Below are 19,659 nucleotides of genomic sequence, written 5' to 3' on the forward strand. Positions count from 1 at the left end.
ACCAACATTAAATCTCCAGCAAGGAATCCCTCTAGAATGCACACCACATCATCTGGCCCTAAAGCTTCAAAAAGTACTAAGTGGCCTTTGTGAATAATGGCTACAACACTATATGAAAATGTTATAGCAGAGGGTGTTTTGCATGGAAAAAGTCTATCTCAGTGCATGGATCAAACCCTTTCTGCTTAGGTTTTATGATTAAATCTGTTTTCTGTTATAATCAAGAAGAGAGGAGAACTAGAGATGCTAGTCCGTTTCCCCAGTTTATATGTTAGTGATCAATGAGAACTAGCTCTTGTTTAAATTGTTTGTATGTCTGCGGGTGGGGGAAAACCATTAGGTTTTTATGAAGGCGCTCACCCACCAACCTAGTTGGTGGCATGCTTCATCATTGGGCCCCACCCAAGGTACCGAGTGTACCTCAGGTGTGCTTCGACGCCAGATTACAGCGGAGCGGGTTTTTTTGGTTTGTGAGGGTGCTGTGGGTGTGCTCTGTGTGAGGTTTAAAATACTGTCCTGGGTGTCCCAAAGACTGTTTTAATGGTGGGCCCCAGGCAGTCAATAAAAACAAAGGCTATCGGACGTGCACGGTAGGCTTATGGCCTCCGACGTCCTGTGCGGTCAACTAGTTTCAGCCAGGCCTTTTCTTCTACTGGCTTTCGTCAGGACCTTATATGTGTGGGGTGTTACAGGGGATGTTATGAGTTTGTCAGTGCCCTGTGTGTAAAGCACACGCTACGGTGCTTATATGTGCAAGAGGTGTTTCCTCTCGGGTTGTACACCTGATTATAGCGAACAACTCGGCATGGAGCTCAGCCGGGGGCCAGGACCATGTGCACTTGCGCAATGTCGCTGGACCCTCAATGAACCTGTTGTCCGGGCAGAGGCTCCGTGAGAGCTATAAGTTTGTTTTTTTAAATCTCAGGCACAACAAAATATTGTAGATTTCTATACAAGGTTTGCCCCTGTACTGCGTAGCACTAGATTCAGTGGAAGCCTGTGACTATGGTGTCTGTCCTTGAAGGATCTGATCTTTGGAAGCTTAAAAGCAAGCTCCAATCCCAGCTCTAAAACTGCAGTCAAGGTTTTCACGCTTAACAAACTGTTCAGCATTGCCTGCTAACTCAGAAGTTTTTTTTTTAGCAATATGGTAAATTTATTAAATACTCAGCCTCAGTTTCAGTGGAAATGTCAAACTTGTCTGTTGAGAAAGCAATTGATGACAAAACTGTGTGATCTGACTTAAGCCCTACCCTGGTAGACCAATTGGATTGATGGCTATCATTTCCTCTTTCTAGCGCTTTGAGCTGCTGAGTTTAGCTACTGCAGTTTGCTGTGTTAATATGTGTCATACTCGGAAACATTTGTATTTAATGACATTACTGCTATTAGACCCCAGTGCTACTCAAAAGTGGATGAGTCATTTGCTTCCAGTTTAAAGGTCACATCATTTTCATTAACAATGTGTGCGTTCACCAGGGAAAATAGCACAAGATTAGAGTGAGCTAACGTGCATCTGCGCATTCCTGATACATAGTTGTTTTCCTAACTATGGACATTTTTCAAGCTTCATCAGATTATGGTACACATGAACTCCCACGGATGCAATCCACGACAATAAAAGCAAAACAAAACCACGTTCATAATAGCATTCATTCGGACTGTGAACGCGAGTGAATGTAAAGTCACACTACTACTTAACAAGCATTAAGAATGCAATAGGTCTCGACTTTGATCAAGTTAAAGCCAGTTGCTTTGCTATACAATAGCAAAGCAAATATCTTTCACTTAATCAAAGGCGAGACCTATTGCATTTTCAAAGCTTGTTAAGAACTACCGGTGCTCAGCATCGCCAAATCCCCGGCGCTCTTGAAGCCCTAGGTATATTTTATTAATACAGTTATTTCTGCTTTCACTGCTACTGCATGTAAGCATTGCTCTGGTGAAAAGTTCCCGCCGCACAGGGACCTTATGCCATTGTGCTAAGCTATATGCACAGAGGTTTTGTTTAGCAGCATGGCCCCCGGTGCTGGCACATTCTATGATGACTAGGTGCTCTAGTTCTATTTCAATGGCGCTGTGCTGCCAACAAAGACAACGGACTGTAGTATGAGAGCCATTAACAGAGACGACGGCCTGTTGTTTTCCCTTAACACATCTAATACATAGGCTCTCAGCTGTTTCCGTTTTCGTCTCGAACATTGCAGGATCGAAAAGCAAACCTACACCGTTTCCTCGGTTACTGACGTACCCGCCCCTAACCTCGCAGTTCCGCCCTTTCTCTGTGCCCCGCCTCTGGTTCAAGTATAAGGTGAAGAAAAGGTACGGGGTTTTGGGGATTGTCTAATTTAGTTTTGGGCCGAGCGTCAGGAGAGTGAGAAGGGGCAACATGAGAACACCCGTAAACGGCAGAAGGGGTGGCGGAAGAGATGCAGGAGCCAGTCGAGGGAGCGGGGTGGGGAGCAGCAGAGGAAGGGGAACAGGGGGCGGCAGAGGTGGCAGTATGAGGGGCAAAGCAAGAGGAGGACGAGGAGGGATGAGTGTCCAAGGAGGTAGCTGCATGGTGGGCAGAGGGCGGGGAGGCGTGATAGGAGGGGGCGAAATGGATGCTTGCAGTAGGGGAAGAGGCGGCAGGGGTGGACGAGGCAATGGCATAGGAGCAAAGGGTAGCTTGAGAGGAACACCTACTCGGGGTGGGAGGCTGAGAGGTACGAGAGGATATGGTAAATGTGGAATCATAAATACAACTCGAGGTTGTCTCATGGGTGGGATGAAGGGAGAAGAGTGCGAAATGACAAGTGAACAAGGAAGCCGTGGGGCAAGAGGGATGGGTGGCATGAGGGGGAGAGGTTGTGGCATGGGAAGCAGAGGCAAATTTGCTTACTCGGGAGGCAGAGGAAGAGGGATGGGTGGCATGGGAGGCATGGGAGGCAGAGGAAGTGGGGTGAAAAGAGGAGGTGGGAAAAGGGGGCTTACGCGGGGCGGGTGTGCTGAAAGTGATGACGAGTGTAGTATAAGCGAGGAAGAAGATTGCAGCAGTGAGGATTGTGGTATGAGACGGGGTGGCCGGAAACATGTGTGGGCCTGTGAGAGACTAGGTAGAGGCAAGCTTACGGCTGGAGGGCAGAGTAGGGGTGAAAGTGGCCTGAGACAAGGAGGAAGTGTTATGAAAAAGGGTACAAGTAAAACAAGAGGGCACTTGATGGGGGCTCGTGGTGACTTGAGTGAGGATGATTATATGAGTGATGGTAAGTGTGGCATGATAGGATGCAATCTGAAAAGGGGAGTAGGACGGAGCAGCCTGGGGGGTGGTGGAATGAGAGGAGCAAGAGGTAGGGGTCTGGGATCAGGCAGAAGGAGTGAGGGTGCGGTGACGGTAGCTAGCACAAGAAGGAGAAAGACAAATGACAAGTGTTCATATGGTGGCTGTAAAATAGAGAGCATAGTCAGCTGTAGAGGTGAATCCTTGGACGGTGCGGTGGGCTCTATTAAAGGGAAGAGAAGTGGCTCTAAAAAGGCAGTGGGCTTCGCAAGAGGCAGAGGAGTAAGTTTCAAGGTCTCTGGGGCTTCCTTAAAGGGGTCGGGAGGTTTTAGGAGCTGGGCGAGACCCATCACTAGAGTGGCTTCTGTATGCCATAAGAGCGGAGGGCTCTCTAGAAGCTCATCTGAGTCTTCTGGAAGTTGGTCACAAGCTCCCAAGAGGGTGTCTGTGGCTTCAAAGAATGTAACTATTACAAAAACTATTGGCCTATCTTTACAGAGGCAGGGGTCAGCATCTCTGAAGAAGGTATCTGCGCATCCGAATAAGGTGCCTGCTGCTCTGAGCAAAGGAAAAGCACGTGTCAAAAAAGGACCATTAAGCCCCCAAAGAGAACTCGGTTTGCCCAGTAAAACGGCCTTTTCCTCTGATACTTTGCAAGATGGTAACAGGAGAGCGCTGGGGTCCTCCAGAAGAAAATCTGCAATTGCTAGGAAAGGCCAAATGATCTCTTATGATCTGCCACGGCTCACATGCAATTCCCCATCCTCTGAGAGCTGCCCAGTCTCTTCTACCAGGCGGTCAAACCAAGGGATCCAAAGGAAACTGTATGCCCCTGTTGGAAAAGAAGCAGAGTCTGCTGAAAGTGGTTCTCGTTCTCACAGGAAAGCTGGGTCATCTAGGGTAGTACAACCAGTGGCAAGTGGAGTGCAGCGGTCTCTCAAAGGAGCGGCAGTGTCTAGCAGGAAAGGATCATTGCCCTGCAAAGAAGAGGTCCTTCAGAAAAAAGAGCAAGGGCTGTCAAGCAGGCAGTCTTGTTCATCGGGGAGTGGGTCTTGCTCATCGGGGAGTGGGTCTTGCTCATCTGGGAGTGGGTCTTGCTCATCTGGGAGTGGGTCTTGCTCATCGGGGAGTGGGTCTTGCTCATCGGGGAGTGGGTCTTGCTCATCGGGGAGTGGGTCTTGCTCATCAGGGAGCAGATCTGGCTCATCGGGGAGTGGGTCGGACTGCGGATCTTGCCTGTCGGTGAGTGGGTCTGGCTCATCTGAAAGAGAGTGTGCCTCTCAAGCGAATTACTTGAAATCCCCTAAAAGTAGACTTGTGTTACATAAGAAGGAACACGATCCCCCCAGGAAAGGGCTATTGGCTCGCAGAAAGAGAATTGTCTCTCTTAACAGGGGCAAAGGACTCCACAGACTAGGTGTGAAGCCACTGAGGAAGGGCGTGCATCTCCCGAGGAGAACAGTCGGTAAACGGCAGGAGTCTGGGCTCTCCAAGATTAGGATGCCACCTGCAGGGAGCAGGCCTGAATTCCTGGCTAGTCAGTCTTCAAAGGTGAGAATAAATTCTCCCAAAAGGTTGCCTAAGGTTTCCAGGATGTCGACAGTGAACTCCGAAACAGCGACAGTGGTCGCAAGCATATAAGGTCAAGTCAATTAGAACCTAAGTAATGACCCAGCTCTTTGGCTTGTGGTGGGTTTAATTGGGATACCAATATTTCAACTGGGCTTGTTTAGGGTCACAGTGTGGGTATAATATTTCTAGAAGACCTGTTTGGAGCCCCGAGTGAGTTTTGCAGGTTGTAAGAATGGGGTAACTGAATGTTTTGGTGTTGTCAAGTAGGTGGATCACGAGGTAAACCCAGGGACAGGGTTGCTTGCGCATTGGGCCTTTTTTGTGAAAGAAAAATAAGTCCTCTTGTAGGAAGATACCAGATGGCCAACAGTGGCTTTGTTTTCTGAGCCTTTTTTTTATTTTACTTTACTACAAATTACGCAGAACATGGGCACTAAAAAAATCACTAGAAGTTAGTTGGTATAAACATAAAATAGGTGCAGTGTGGATAGTAGAATCTTTTTTGAGCTATGCACTGTTATGGAACAGTTCCATAATATAATTGTAAGGGATACTACAAGAAAGCACTGGGTGTCAGACTGGCTGGCAAAGGGGTGGGGGGAGGAATTCTCGAAAATGGACATGGTTAAAACTTCAAGAGCACAGGGATGAGAGTGAACTCATTAAACTGATACCTCTAGTGGCTGCCTCTGGGCTATCATAAAAACAAGGTGACTATTTGACTTTACTCTAGCACTATTCATCTCTTCGATGGGCAAGAGCCTCTAACTGTTACCACTCTTTCTTTCTTACTCAGGTGTTCCTTATATTTTCTCTTCATCTACTTTGCTAAGGTGTTTGTGTGCCACAGTAGAATGCCTCTGCCAGAATGGCATATAGCAGTAAAGTTGGCGGATCAACCTTTTGCTCCCAAATCCATCCTGCGGCTGCCAGAGAGTGAGTCAGGAGAGTGCGCTCAAGGAGGGTACAAAATAGCATCTCTAAAGCAATTAATCACAAGAAAACTTCAGGAGTCTGTCCCTGACCCAGAACTTATTGGTAAGTGATATTTGAATTTCTTGTTGCATGGCAGAAGGCATCAAAGTATTTCAGTGATTAATATTGTATAGCAAGTTTCGCCAGCGTTGGTCCACAAGTAATGGATCCATAATAGTTTTTTTCTTCTTCAGGATGATTACTGACCAAGTTAATTCATTTGATTGAAGTTCACTGTATGTAAACTTATTTCATGTGAATAATCTGAAAATGTAGAATGGATTTGGTCCTCACCGACCAACTTTTATCACCCCTGTTGTATCGCATCAAGGGCTGAGCAAAGGTAATGTAGAGGCTGATAGAGGCAAGTTCTTTAGACCTTGCTCTCTGTACTGTTAAGATAGATACCTTCCATATGCTTCTTAAAATGGCCCATGACTTTGCTCATTATGGCATGTGGCCCCAAATGGCTGAGCATCTTTAACCTTGTATTTGGTGGCAATAGCTTAGACCGGATTTCCAGCTTTCCCTAGCTTGAGGTCTTTTATTGATTCTTCTGGGGCTTGAGGTACTCCTATTTTAAATTGCCGTACACAGCTCATCTGATTAGTGGGCACACTTTTAAATCTGTCCTGCCCTACGGGCCATACTGCTGTATTCCGTGCTGGGGTGTGGGGTTACACTAATGGATAATTCATTCAGGCTGAGGAGAAGCACTTCTACCACCTTTCCACATTTTATTATATGTGCCACAAAACACAGGGTCTCCCATATATAGAAGACAGTCTGTTCAGTTCATTAAGTCTTTATTTCGATTAAAATAATCATAGAACTGTACAATCAATATTAAAAAAAACTTAACGCAGAGAGAGAAGCTCACAGGTTAGTTCCAAACAGATATTATTACATTATGGGCCACAGTGTCAAATACATAAAATTAAACATTTAATTTGAGATATAAGTGTTATAATAAATTGATCATTTAACTAGAAGTAAAAGTGTTATAATACACAATAAAATCAACTGTTATCTTTTAAAATGATGATACATTTTATTCTTATCAGCCCAACCATCAATTCATATCCACTACACGTTAGTAACTTAGCAGCTGAGTGATTATTTCTCGGATGGGAGTTCCCTGAATCTTTAGGCTCGGATTACCCAAGCCCAGTTTAAGAATTTAGCCATGGCAATAACAATGGACTCCTGAGTGGAGGTCTGCAGAATTCTTATTGCTTCCATAGCAGATCTAATACCCATGATCATACAGATGGGTTTAAGCCATTTGGACCTGGGAAGCTTGTAGGCCGGACATACAAATAAAACATCAGCTACTGATTCAGTCTGGTCTGTGCAAAAATTGCACAGATACGACGTGGTCGGTAGCCATCTATTTTTAAAAGTGTTAGTTGGAAGGGAACCCACCCTGAACTGATGGTAGAGTTTCCTATCTAACGGTCTCAGGATGGTATCCCAGTGAGGTTCAAACACAGATTCCTGTTTCTGCATCAGAAAATCTCTAGTCAAGGTTGGCCTTGTGGTAGATGAAAAGTGCTTAAGCTTGATCATGTTCCAGTAAGCTGCCTAAAACTCCTTTTTTGGTGGGAAGGGATTAGCTTCAGGATTTTCCCACAAAGAGCTCATCCCCATTTGGCTTTGGGTATTTTTTTATATTCTGCAACCATTTGATCTTATTTAAGCATCCTACCCCTCTAAAAACCAGAAGGGGTTTAGCATAGGTACAGAGCTCCGGGGTGACCCAGAGCCTTGTCCAAAATGCTATTGACCAAGAATGAGCCAAGTCCTCGAGATGTGGACAACCCAGATCCAAATATAGAGTTAAAAGTGGTGTTGATTGCAGGAGACGCATGATGCCTCTGTGGAAATATGGATTTTTCTGGTCAGTTATGTCCCCTATCTTGGACCCCAACGGTTTCATGTATAAATCACAAGCACATGTATGTTCCCTCCAGTTCCAGTTATGAAGACGCAAACACATGTGCGTCCACCGCCAACATGTCCTCTTTCAGATCCGCCATGAATGGGCTGGATATTCCATTCCTAAGTATGAAAGGCCACCGGCTTTATATGGTTCACTTATGACATTTTACAGTCCAGGCAAGTAGGCCCTGATTCTGCCGTCAAGCTTTTCCTGCCTTCTGCCTCTGAAAGCTCCAGTCCGAGCTCGCATCTGTATCCATGAACTTTGTCCTTATTCTCTGCGCAGCTAACGGTGCCTGACATCAGCCTGTTGCCTGCCAAAAACTGTATTTCACCTTCGAAATTATCTGCTCCGCTCCCTACCCAATGCATTCCTGTCTAGTAGTTTAAGTAAACATTCTTTCAGCTACCGAGCAAAAGGCCCGGCTTCTCTGTCTTTATGCAAGTAATTCATAGCCCTGTTCTATGGAAGATTTCTGCCCCCGCATCTAGTATAGACACTTAGACGCTTGTACACGCACTAACAGTCAGTATAGTCAGTATAGAATAAGATTCTACTCTAAGAGACCTCTCTTTTGGATAACATAGTTCTTTAAACATAGGATGTTAGATATGATTTGGGATTGGGTTGACTTGACCCTCCAGACTTCTGTCGCCACATGTAGAGCTAAATGTCAAGTTCCCTTCACCCCCTAGTTGCACGTCAATCACACGTCATGCTGCTGCGCGCGCATTTCTGCCAAGTATTTCTGCTGACATTGCGAAATTCTTTCATGGAACCACCCTATTATGACATCATACCTGATGACGTTCTTTAGTTACGCCCAGTTACACCCACTTTTGCTACGCATGTATGTTTTATCTTTACTATCAATTGTTACGCCTCCTCCATTTGTTTCACTGTAATGCCTATTGTATAAAAATGATTACCTGTCAATAAAGTAAGGGTCTTCACTTCCTGAACCTTCGTGGTGATGGAATATGGAGCTCATCGATTTAAATTGATTATGGAATAAAGCCCGTTCCGAACCTCTAATACCACGGATTCTGCCTCTTATTTTACTGAGCTATTGTTATAGATTTTCCGCATCAAATTAAGTTCCGGTAATTAAATTATTTACCACACCTCTAAGAAATTTGTTCTGAGCCATAGCCAAAGATGTTAAATTGTCAAAACCCCATAATTCTGCTCCATATAAAGTTGAGGTGACCACTTTGGAGTTGTATATCTTGAGGGCAGGGGCTAATGGTTTAGTGAATGAGAACCTCTGCTCTTTTATAAGGGCTCCAGCCAGCTGAGCGTGTTTTAAAGCTAGCCTGTCAATCTGGGGCTTCCAATTTAGTTTCCTACCTAAAGTTATCCCCAAATAGGTGAACACTTCAGTCTGTTCTAGGGGGACTTTGTTCATGTGTACTCTGCTCTTAATAGCTTTAAACTTATGGAGAACCATGAACTTTGTCTTGTCCACGTTTGCCACCAGCTCATGGTCGCGGCAAAACACCTCAAACCGAGAAAGAGCGGCCTGTAACCCCTTCTGGGTTTTAGATAATAATAAAGTGTTGTCCGCGAACATGAGCAGGGGGATCCTCAAGCCCGCAAGTGTGGGAGCATCAGTAGGGGTGTGGCGCCGCGGCCCGGGCGACTGACTCCGTAATCTGGGGATCACGGTTGGATCCCTGGCGCTGGCGGCAGATTAACCTAGCACCATGTGACTCTGGGCAACACCTCGTGGAGAAGTGTGGCTCAATGGTTAGAGCGGCAGACCCTGATGCAGAGTTCTGGCCCGGGACCAGAGTTCAATCCCCCGCCTCGGCGGGTCTTGGATTCAATATCCTCGAACCTGATAATTCCCGCCTCGGTGCCTATTCTAATCATGGGTCCCACGCTGCAACTCTGGGCAATAGCTTGCTTAATCTCCACAACGGCCCCAGCAGCGCTGGGATGCCTGGCTTCACCATGGGGGTGCCCAGGAGTGGACATTTCACAGGGAAAGGCCAGGAAGGGTTCCACAGCGGTATGAGTAAAAAGCGCCAGGATACCCCCGTTGGGGGTGGCAGTGCGCTATACAAGTACATACCCATTTACATTTTACATTTTAATATTCCCGACGGCCCCCCGCGCCTAAAGGCCCTTACGGGTGATTGTTCACGCTTTACAAATGGGGATTATTATTGTTATATTATTAGTAGGGCAAGTGGAATAATACTGGACAACCCTATCAATAAACAGAGAAAACAGGGTGGGCGCCAGGACACATCCTTGGCGGACACCCTTTAAAACAGGAAATCTATCGGTTACCTTTCCTTGTGTTCCCCAGCGGACCTGCGCATAATTGGAATCGTGCTGTTTAACTAGCATTGCTAGCAGCTCCAGTGGCATTCCCATGTCCTGGAGCGCACTCCACAGTTTGTTACGAGGGACCAAGTCAAAAGCAGACTTAAGGTCAATAAAAGCTGCATATAGAGAGCCCCCTCCGATAATAACCACTTGCCAGTATATCATTACGAATCTGATCAATGGTACTAGTGTGGGAGCAGAAACCTGCTTGCAGGGGTGATAAGATCTCAAACTCCTCTATCCACAGCTGAATTCTGCGAAGTACCAACCTGGCGACTAATTTTTGTAGCGAGTCAATAAGGCCGATGGGCCGATAGTTGCCGGGTAACGAGCGGTCACCCTTTTTATATATAGGAATGATAAGTGCTCCTGACCAGGTATCGGGGATGGGAGCACCACTGGCTATAGCATTGGCTAAGAACATAATATAAGTGACCCAGTTATCCTTATCATTCAAGAACAAATCCGCCGGGATGCATCTGGGGCCGGGTGCCCTACCTCTTGGGATCAGTGGTAGAACTGACTTGACCTTTGACCTATCAAACGATAGGGTGGTAGACGGAGGATCAATTTGGAAATTTACTAAAATATTGTTTGGAGTGGAGAACTGGGCTTCGTAAAATGAAGACCACATTTCTGGTGCTACATGATTAACTGGGATTTGTGGTGTTCCACTATTTCCCCACTTGACTAATTGCCAAAATGTTATCATGTCTTTCTCCTTACAGGCGGCAAGCAGATCGAGCCATCATTTGTCATCCCATTCCTTCTTGGCCGTTAGTTGGATGGCTTTGTACCTTGCCCTGGTCAGTCTAACCTCTCCCATATTAGAAGGTCTAATAGCCTTTATTAATAACCGGTATGCCTCTCTACAAGATTTGTTATACCAGGTTGCTGTAGTTTTCCCTGGGTTTTTCTTCCTTAGGTTAGGCTTAGTAAAAAAAGTTTTTTAGATTAAAAAACAAATCACTGTGAACCCGTGGCACAGTGAGATTAATGTCCTCCTGAGTATCGCAGTTGTTGAAAAGAGCTATCGATTTGGCGACCGTAGCCCTCATCTGCTCAAGGTCCCCTTCACTTTCAACTAACCTGGCCCATCTAACGCTCCTTGTGTCATTCGCGACCAGTAGTTCTGGGGGTGTGTTCGCACCTAACTTGTAAGGTTTCTCCTGAAAACCCAAGACCTTTATTGACCTGATTAATGGGTCATGATCACTTTCAGTACTCTCCAATACCAACATATCTTGTAGGGACGACCAAAATTCCACGTTAAGAAGGATGTAGTCTATTCGACTTCTTCTTCGCCCATTATTAAAAGTATATGCACCATTCTGGTCCGAATGGGTCCTCCCATTTACTGCCCTCGATCCCTTTTCCAAACACAGCCCTTCGAGTTGCAATGCAGCCTCTGTCCATGTCTTGATTGGGCTGAGGTCTAAGGTTGGAATACTCCACTGTGTATCCTCATTGGGACTTAAATTGCCATCCTCTCTGTCAAGGGGTTCGAAGGAGCAATTGAAGTCTCCTGCAATGATCAGGTTGCACCCCGCCCTCTGGTTATCCAAAAAGCTATCAAGGAGGGCGACCGTCTCCGAGCGCCTCCCACCAAATAACCCTCTAGCGTAGATGTTGATTAGCATGAAATCGCCTGTTTTACCCAGCCTAAACCGTAGGGCCATGATGTCTGGGCTATCAATGGATACTACCTCAATGGTGTAACCCGATTTTTGTCTCACCCAACAAGTAAGTCCACCTGTAGGTCTTCCCTCACCTCCCCCTTCGGCTAACTTAGAGAAATTTAGTTACCCAGGGTAGTAGACTTCGTCCAAGGACCAAGTCTCTAGGAATGCCCAGATATCATGCTGGTCAATCAGTGTGGCCCCATCACTTGATTCGAATTTGGACGGAAGCCCTGCTAGGTTCCAAGAGTCCACAGGTGGAGTTAGAATACATATGTTGTATGCTGGGCAGACAATTTTGGGGTAAGGATACATTCACTGGGCTCTGTAAAGTCACACTGTGGGTACTGTCTGACAAAGGGCAACAGACCTGAGGGGCTTTAACTAGGCCTACCAACTTCACCTCCTTGCTCCTTACAACCCCAAATGTTTTAGCATCTCCTAAATTGTCAAGATTAAAACTTTTTACGGACCTCACTGGAAAAGTGGCCCTGTTTGTAAAAGGAGCGTCTGGGATACCTTGGCCAGAACCACTATACCACCTAATAAAGCCTGCAACAGTTGGTAATGTGTGGCCATATGGATCAAGCCATTCGATGTCCTCTAAAGAATTAAAAACATCAAATCGATTACTTATGGGGACAGGGTAGTTAGATTGGTCAAAAGAGGGACATGGCCCACACCGGTCGGTACGCCTCAAATCTGGTGTGGGTCAGTAGTAGTAGCCCAATGGAAGAACTTTGATGTTATCCTTTGCATCACCATGCCCTGCCCTTGACAATATGTGCTGGACCAAACTAGGTAACCTAAAACTTAAAACCACACAGTCACCCCTGAGAGACTTTTCTGACTTCCCAACCCATGGAACTCTACGCCCATTTTAAATTCCGTAAACAGTTTGGTATTAATCCCCGTCCTAAAGCTCAGCAGATGTAATGCCTTGTTACGCAGAGTGGACCAATGCTCCCGTGTATTGGGTGCTAACTCGGGAACATTGCCTTAAACAACTGTGTAGGGTGTGGCTTCCGGGGCTAGGTGTAAATACCTTGGCGCATGTGGAACGCCCTCTATAGGACGGCCAGAGGGATAAAGGCTATTGTCACACACAACCTCCAAACAAAGAGGGAGTAACCCTATTGCTGAGCAAAGGGACAGGGTAAGAGTAATACTACTAAGAGAAGTGAAGTCTCTATCGTTTTCTAACACAAAGGAGGAAAGATACTCTCCAGAAAACAACTCTCCCTTACGTTAAGGCACCACAATATAGTCCTAATTAATAAGAACCGCATAAGCAAGAAACTACACACATATGAAAAGTATTACAATACAATTTATTAAAAGGTCAACAAATTCACTCTCGGCCACTGTGTATTTAGGTAAAAGCCTTTCTCTCCCTCCTATAATAGGTTACAATCTGAGTATCATTGACTTTTAATAATTCTCAGTAAAAAGGAAAAAAGAGCTATGCTATATATAATATAGTCAATGCAATTATTAAAACCATAAAATCAATGCAATATTACATCAATGTACATGTTAAAAACAATACAATTATGAAGATATTTTTAATCTTGTCAGTAGAGTTGTTAAAAAAACGGTCGACGCAGCGTTTCGGTGACTTCTTACATTTAGCACCTTCTTCAGGACAAACAACTTTATACTTAAATCTTTCTATCTTTAAAGGTTCTCTCTTATTTGAATCAGAATATGTGTGCTGTTTCTGATATTTCCAGTCACCATATATATCTTGGTCTTTTGCACTAGTAATGCATACTTTAATTCGTTAGAGCCACCGTTGCAGTTTCTTCTAAACCGGTGGATTGGAGTTTATTGAATTGTTCTCTTCATAACTTCATGAACTCAGATTTGATGGCCCAAACTTGGTTCTTCTCTTAAATTTCCCCTTTGGACTTGTGTATATATCCGCTCTATCAATTAGCACTCAGGTACTTGGGTTGACGAAGGTCGCCTTCGGATACAATCAGATAGAACTCCTACGGCCTCCCTGCTCCAACGAATTTCCGGGTTAATTCATCAAATCTGAGTTCATGAAGTTATGAAGAGAACAATTCAATAAACTCCAATCCACCGGAAATATCAGAAACAGCACACATTGTGATTCAAATAAGAAAGAGCCTTTAAAGACAGAAAGATTTGAGTATAAAGTTGTTTGTCCTGAAGAAGGTGCTAAATGTAAGAAGTCACCGAAACGCTGCGTCGACCGTTTTTTTTTTTTAACAACTCCACTGACCAGATTAAAAATATCTTCATAATTGTATTGTTTTTAACATGTACATTGATGTAACATTGAACATTGCATTGATTTTATGGTTTTAATAATTGCATTGACTATATTATATATAGCATAGCTCTTTTTTCCTTCTTTCATTTTTACTGAGAATGATTAAAAGTCAATGATACTCAGATTGTAACCTATTATAGGAGGGAGAGAAAGGCTTTTACCTAAATACACAGTGGCTGAGAGTGAATTTGTTGAACTTTTAATAAATTGTATTGCGATACTTTTCATATGTATGTAGTTTCTTGCTTATGCGGTTCTTATTAATTAGGACTATATTGTGGTGCCTTAACGTAAGGGAGAGTTGTTTTCTGGAGAGTATCTTTCCTCCTTTGTGTTAGAAAACGATAGGGACACACACAACCTCCAACATACCCTGGGGGCCTGAACCACCTCGAGGTGGTATTGTTGGTAGGCTAATACTCGGGGCTGCCTCGGTACGATTGGGTACAGTCATGCCCGGAGTTTCTAATCCCCTTTTTTGAAATCCTCCATCCTCCCGGTGTTGAGTAGCACCCCCACCACCCATCGATTTATTAGGGTGGTTCGAGTTGTTGTTAGATATCCCCTGCTCTATTTTGGGAAGTCTGTCCTCTATCAAAGTTAGTTTTGACAATATGGGAGCTATTATCTTTGACATTTCCTGCATTATCTGGGTAATAAGATCTCTCGTTGTCATAAGTTTTACTGGCAGTAACATCAGTGGGGAGGCGATCACTAAGGGTCTCCCGGGTAGATTGAGGACCCCCTCCGTACCCTTTTGCGGTAACCTTCTGTCCAGCTCCTCCCAGAAGGGTTGGAGCTGGGCTTCTGTGTACGGCGAGCTTTCCTGATCTTCGTAGGAGGTTCCTTGCCATCACCCTCATCAGCACCCATCTTTACCCTCGTTCCCCTGGTGGTAACCTTGGTTGAACTAGGAGGGGCTTCTAGACTCGGAGGAGTCGGTGGGGATGAAATGGTGTGACCAGATATTAACAGACCACATGAAGCGGAAGGTGCGGCTATAGGAGGATTCGTATGCGTTGTTGACGTTAATAAAATTGGAGGTGCTGCAGTTCCTATAGCTGAAGATAGTGGGGGTTCTAATGAGAGCCTGCGCTCTGTTAGCTGAAGCTCTTGAATCAGTGCAGATTCGGCACTGGACAGGAAGGCATCGAGGGTTCCCACAACTCCCCCTCCCACGCCCATCTTTCGTTTGCCCAGTTGACCAACCCCCATGGGCGGCATTACAAGAAGATTTAAAAACTAAACAATGCAAAGCCCCCTTAGGAATGGTCCGGAACTTGGAGGGATGGCCCAGTCTAGTCTCTTCCGGACTCTGACTGGCTCAGACAGGCCCGCCCTGGGCCCGGGCTACAACCCGTGCACGTCCCGCGCCATGAGTGGAGAGGCAGCGCTATATGCGCGGTGACCACGCCCCCCCCCCCCCCCCCCCCTCACTGGACCTGGGAAATGGCACTCTGGGAGTTGGAGTCCTCTCCCAGAATGTTGGCGACAGCGGTAGAGTCCAGTGGAGTGGAAAGTTAGCCCTGGGACCTAGTCCCACCAGGGTGCTTCTACTAACAGGGAGAGAAGTGCAGCCAAGCAGGATAATGAGCGAAGCCTCCGCAACAGCACACAAAACGATAGCAAAGAAGATAGTCTTAAAATGGGCCCGATATCTTTGTGGCTATTGATTTAACTTAGCCCTGAAGTGAGCTTAAATTACAATATCACTAGAGATCGTCTTTCTTGTGACAAAAGGACTCCGTGTACTATGGCTTGTCTGTGTTCATAAAACTCTTGTCTGGTTAAGGCGATCTTCCCTGATTGATAATCTAAACCTATGTATGTGTGCCAATGTGTTTTTTTTTTTTTTTTTGTCCCAGTTCTTGTAAAGCTGGTGTCTTCGTAGGCAAGAATTCGAACTAGGGAAACCTATAAAGACCTATTCCTATTTAAAAACAAGCATTTGCAATGCAATAGGTCTCGCATTTACACGAGTTTGAGCTATTGACATTGCAAATAACAATGCATTTTATTTTTGTTTTCAAAACTGAAATAAAAGGCATTGTCATTTACAATGCCAATAGCTTAAACTCGCGTAAATGCGAGACCTATTGCATTGCCAATGCTGGTTTTAAAGCGAGGGGCTGGTTGTAGGGAATGAAACAGCTGGGTGGTTTTAACGGGGTATCTTCTTTGACCTGCCATACACTCTGGGAAGTGATGAGGACGAGGGCCCAGGTGAGTGAGCATAAGAGGGGTCTGAAAGGAGGGAGAGGTGTAGAAAGTAGGAGAGAGAAAAGCAAGGAAGGAGACCACAGAGGCGAGAGCCGTGGAGACAGAGGGGGGATAAATCGACACACTAGATGGAGGGGAGAGATAAGAGTGGCGCAGTTATGTGGAAATGGAAACACGAACAAGAAGGGACATCAGGCCAATGAAAACGACGGAGAGAGATTTTGGAAAGGGAGGGAAATGCAATTAGAGGTGAGAGAGGCAGGGATGAGCCAGAGAGGGCTGCAATGGGAGGGAAGCGATGAGGGAAGAGGCAGTCGGGAACACATGAAGCAAGGGGGGGTTGCAGGGGAGAGGGTGGGATTATGAGAAAGAGGTGAGGGGGGAATAACGTGGCTGTGATTCTTCCTGAGTGAGGTGGACAGCTGAGCAGTGATGGGGCAGAGGTGTGAGGGAGAATGAGCCAGAGGTGAGAGGGAGATTGAGGCAGAGGCGAGATCAGGGGAGATTGAGGCTGAGATGAGAGGAAGAAAAATGAGGCAGAGATGAGGGGGAGAATGAGGTAGAGGTATGAGGCACTTATGCGATATGTGATTGAGGTAGAAGGAAGTGAATCTACATACAAGTGAAGCGAGGCAGCAGCATACACTTTGGTCAAATGTGAAGGGCGGTGCGGTGGTGAGAGGTAGGAAGGGACGAGGCAAAGGTACGATGGGGTGAGGTAAAGATAGTGGCAAAGAGGAGAGGGACAGAGGGTCGGGTGAGGCAGAAATGAATGGGGACAATGTAAAGACAACGCCTTCTTCCCGGCGGGTCGTATCTGTGAATAGTGCGGAAGGTGCAGTGGCGCCAGGCGCAAGGATGTGAGGGGCCCATTCGACCCCAATTGCTAACATTGATAACGGTTTTTACTACCAAACAAGAGAAGGGGTGGAGGGGGCAGATTCCTGGGCTTTAATCAGTGTCCCTAGGGGCTTTGATACGCCACTTGACTCTGGTAATGGCGTAACACAAAATGATGTCCAACTCTCCTGCACAATGTGGAGAGGGGCTCCTTAATCTCCCGTATGTTTGGTGGCCTTCTGCTAAAAAGGGGTCCAGAAGTATTCGAGGAACAATAGCCCCTGCAATCCTGGGCGGGGAGGAAGGGGTGCTCCAGTCCCCTTCCTCCTTCTCCTCCCCCTGGCACTGTGCACAAGCAAACCTTAGAGCCCCTGGGGGGCCTCGTTGTATGCACTTTTCAGAAAGGGGGGGGGGGCTCAAGTTATATTACGCCACTGCCTGAAGGGGTAGGTGCCCAGGACTCGGGTGGTTACGCTTGCCAGTCTCGTCGCCCTCAGGCTTTTGTGCAGTCAGGGGCCCACACCCGCCCAACCCCCCACCCCCACTTGTTGCCCACAGCCCTGTCATTCCACGGACAAGTCCACGGCTTGCGGCATCTGCAGAGCAGGTTCCTGCGCACTGCGCGAGTGTTGCCTGCACACCTGAGCCTGAGCACTGGGAAGTGCGGGGGGAGGGGGGAGGGGAGGCCCTGCACCTTTAGTGGACGGGGAGGAGAGTTCCAACGTTCACTCGGGCGTGTTGTTGGCCCTCTTCAAACTGTTGAGCTGCAGGGTCGATGAGTGCGCTTTATACTGTGATAACTACACGCTGCACAGGTAAGACGTTATGAATAACTGTTGCAAAGAGGGGTGGAGGGTTAGAAATCAACGACAGAGCAATGAGGCTGCAGTCCACGCAGCGCTTTACAAAACCGTGAACAAATACAAAGGGGTGGGGGGATAGAAAACAACGATAGCGCAATGAAGCTGCAGTCCACGCAGCGCTTTACAAAACTGTGAACAAATACATCGGTCCGCCACTCATCTGGAAGGACGACGTGTCCTCTTCTGCAAGAACAAGCATTGGCCGCACGCGCGCCTCGCGCTTTAAGTTTAAAAAAAAAAGACAAGCCCGGCGGAGCGTGGCGCGCGTGCTTGGGGGCGGGGGAGCGGACTCTTTGAAGTGCTCCCAAAAGGCGGATTGCATGGCGGAACGATGCGCGTGATTGTGCGCGTGCTAGCCATGCAATCCGCTTTTTGGGAGCACTTTTGAAACCCGTATTCTATAGTCTCGCTTTGCAATCGCTTACGCGATAGCAAGGCGAGACCTAATGAGATTTGACTTAGATCCATAGTTAGTGTCTTAAGGGCAATGAATGAGAGAGGTTATTTCTGTATCCAGTCAGAAAAGGGATAGTCAAATATTTGCTTTGCTCCCCACTAGATCATCCTACTGGTCCTTCCATTGGCACATGTCTGTGTGATGTCTGAACTAGTGCACTTTAATTTATTCTGCAAATTTGACACTACTTTTATCATGCGTTTCTTAACTCTATTCTTTTTTAATGAAACACAAATTTGTACAGTGCAGAGTAGGTCTTTTTACAACTTTTAATTGATGGGAAGGCATGTTTTATAGGCTAGAGTTCTTCTTGAATTCAGCCAATTAATTGTAGAAGGTCAATGCTTTTGTAAGTCTCGTGTTTTATCTGTCTGATTATTAACGTATGCATTCATTTTGTATTTCGGTAAAATCGTTTGTATATTTTTATGTTTGTCTCTAACACTTGAAAAAAGGTTGATTTGACTTTGCTAATTTCCTCAGAAATACAAGTGAAGAGTTTATTTGAGATGGTTACACAATTGAACTTTACCTTCCATCCTTGGCGTGGCATATGTTTTCCGACCCTTTCCTCTGTTCACCACTTGTTTGGAACTGTGGCTAAGGCTGCTTAGCAAATCGCGTTGAGTTTAGGCTGAACATAGTTGTTTTCAATTACATTAGCTTGTGTAGTTTGTTAATCAGCCCAACTTTGCAGTATGCATCTTTTTATAATGCTTTTAGTATTGGTTGAATGGGTGAGTGATACATTGAGTGCATTGGTTTAAGTTATTGTAAGTTGAGTGTGCCGTTATTCTGCAGTGGTTTAACCCCTTCAGTGCCCGCCCCTTTCCCCGCCCTGTGCCGGCCGTTGCATTAGCGGGCGGGGTTTATGACGAGCTGGTCTCGTCATGGGCACAGCGCAACCGCGGCCCATGACGAGACCAGCTCGTCATGGGCATTGAAGAGGTTAAATCTGAAAATAATCTGCCACTGTTTGCCTCATAAGGAATAAATCAACAGTAATGAGAGCATCTTATCACCCCCCTCTTTTTACACCATTTGTAGTTTGTTAAACTTGGGGTGCGGTGAGTGATCCCAGTTAGAGGAGGGCTTAAAGCTTTGCTTTTGGTTTTTTTCCTCCTGTAGAATGCAGGTTTATGTATTACTTTGCCAAAATAGATCACCATCCCATCAAATATGGAGAAGATAATCACTCCTCTGAAATTAT

At 45.9% G+C, this 19,659-nt stretch overlaps 1 protein-coding gene across 3 annotated transcripts in view; it reads left to right on the plus strand.

Annotated features, from left to right (window-relative positions):
• Nucleotides 1-2,104: 2,104 nt before the first annotated feature.
• Nucleotides 2,105-19,659, plus strand: part of UBL7 (ubiquitin like 7) — a 171,799-nt gene continuing 154,244 nt past the window's right edge. Inside the window, exons 1-2 of one of the 3 annotated variants that reach the window (XM_085643883.1) lie at nucleotides 2,105-2,322; nucleotides 5,631-5,872. In XM_085643883.1, coding sequence (XP_085500009.1) covers nucleotides 5,689-5,872 — 184 coding nt within the window. In that variant the 5' untranslated portion in view covers nucleotides 2,105-2,322; nucleotides 5,631-5,688. Of the gene's footprint in view, nucleotides 2,323-5,408; nucleotides 5,545-5,630; nucleotides 5,873-19,659 lie in introns of those variants that run through there. The other 2 variants (XM_085643884.1, XM_085643885.1) reach the window with 2 other exon arrangements.

This window comes from Triturus cristatus, chromosome 3_1, assembly GCF_964204655.1.
Source record: "Triturus cristatus chromosome 3_1, aTriCri1.1, whole genome shotgun sequence".
NCBI lineage: Eukaryota > Metazoa > Chordata > Amphibia > Caudata > Salamandridae > Triturus > Triturus cristatus.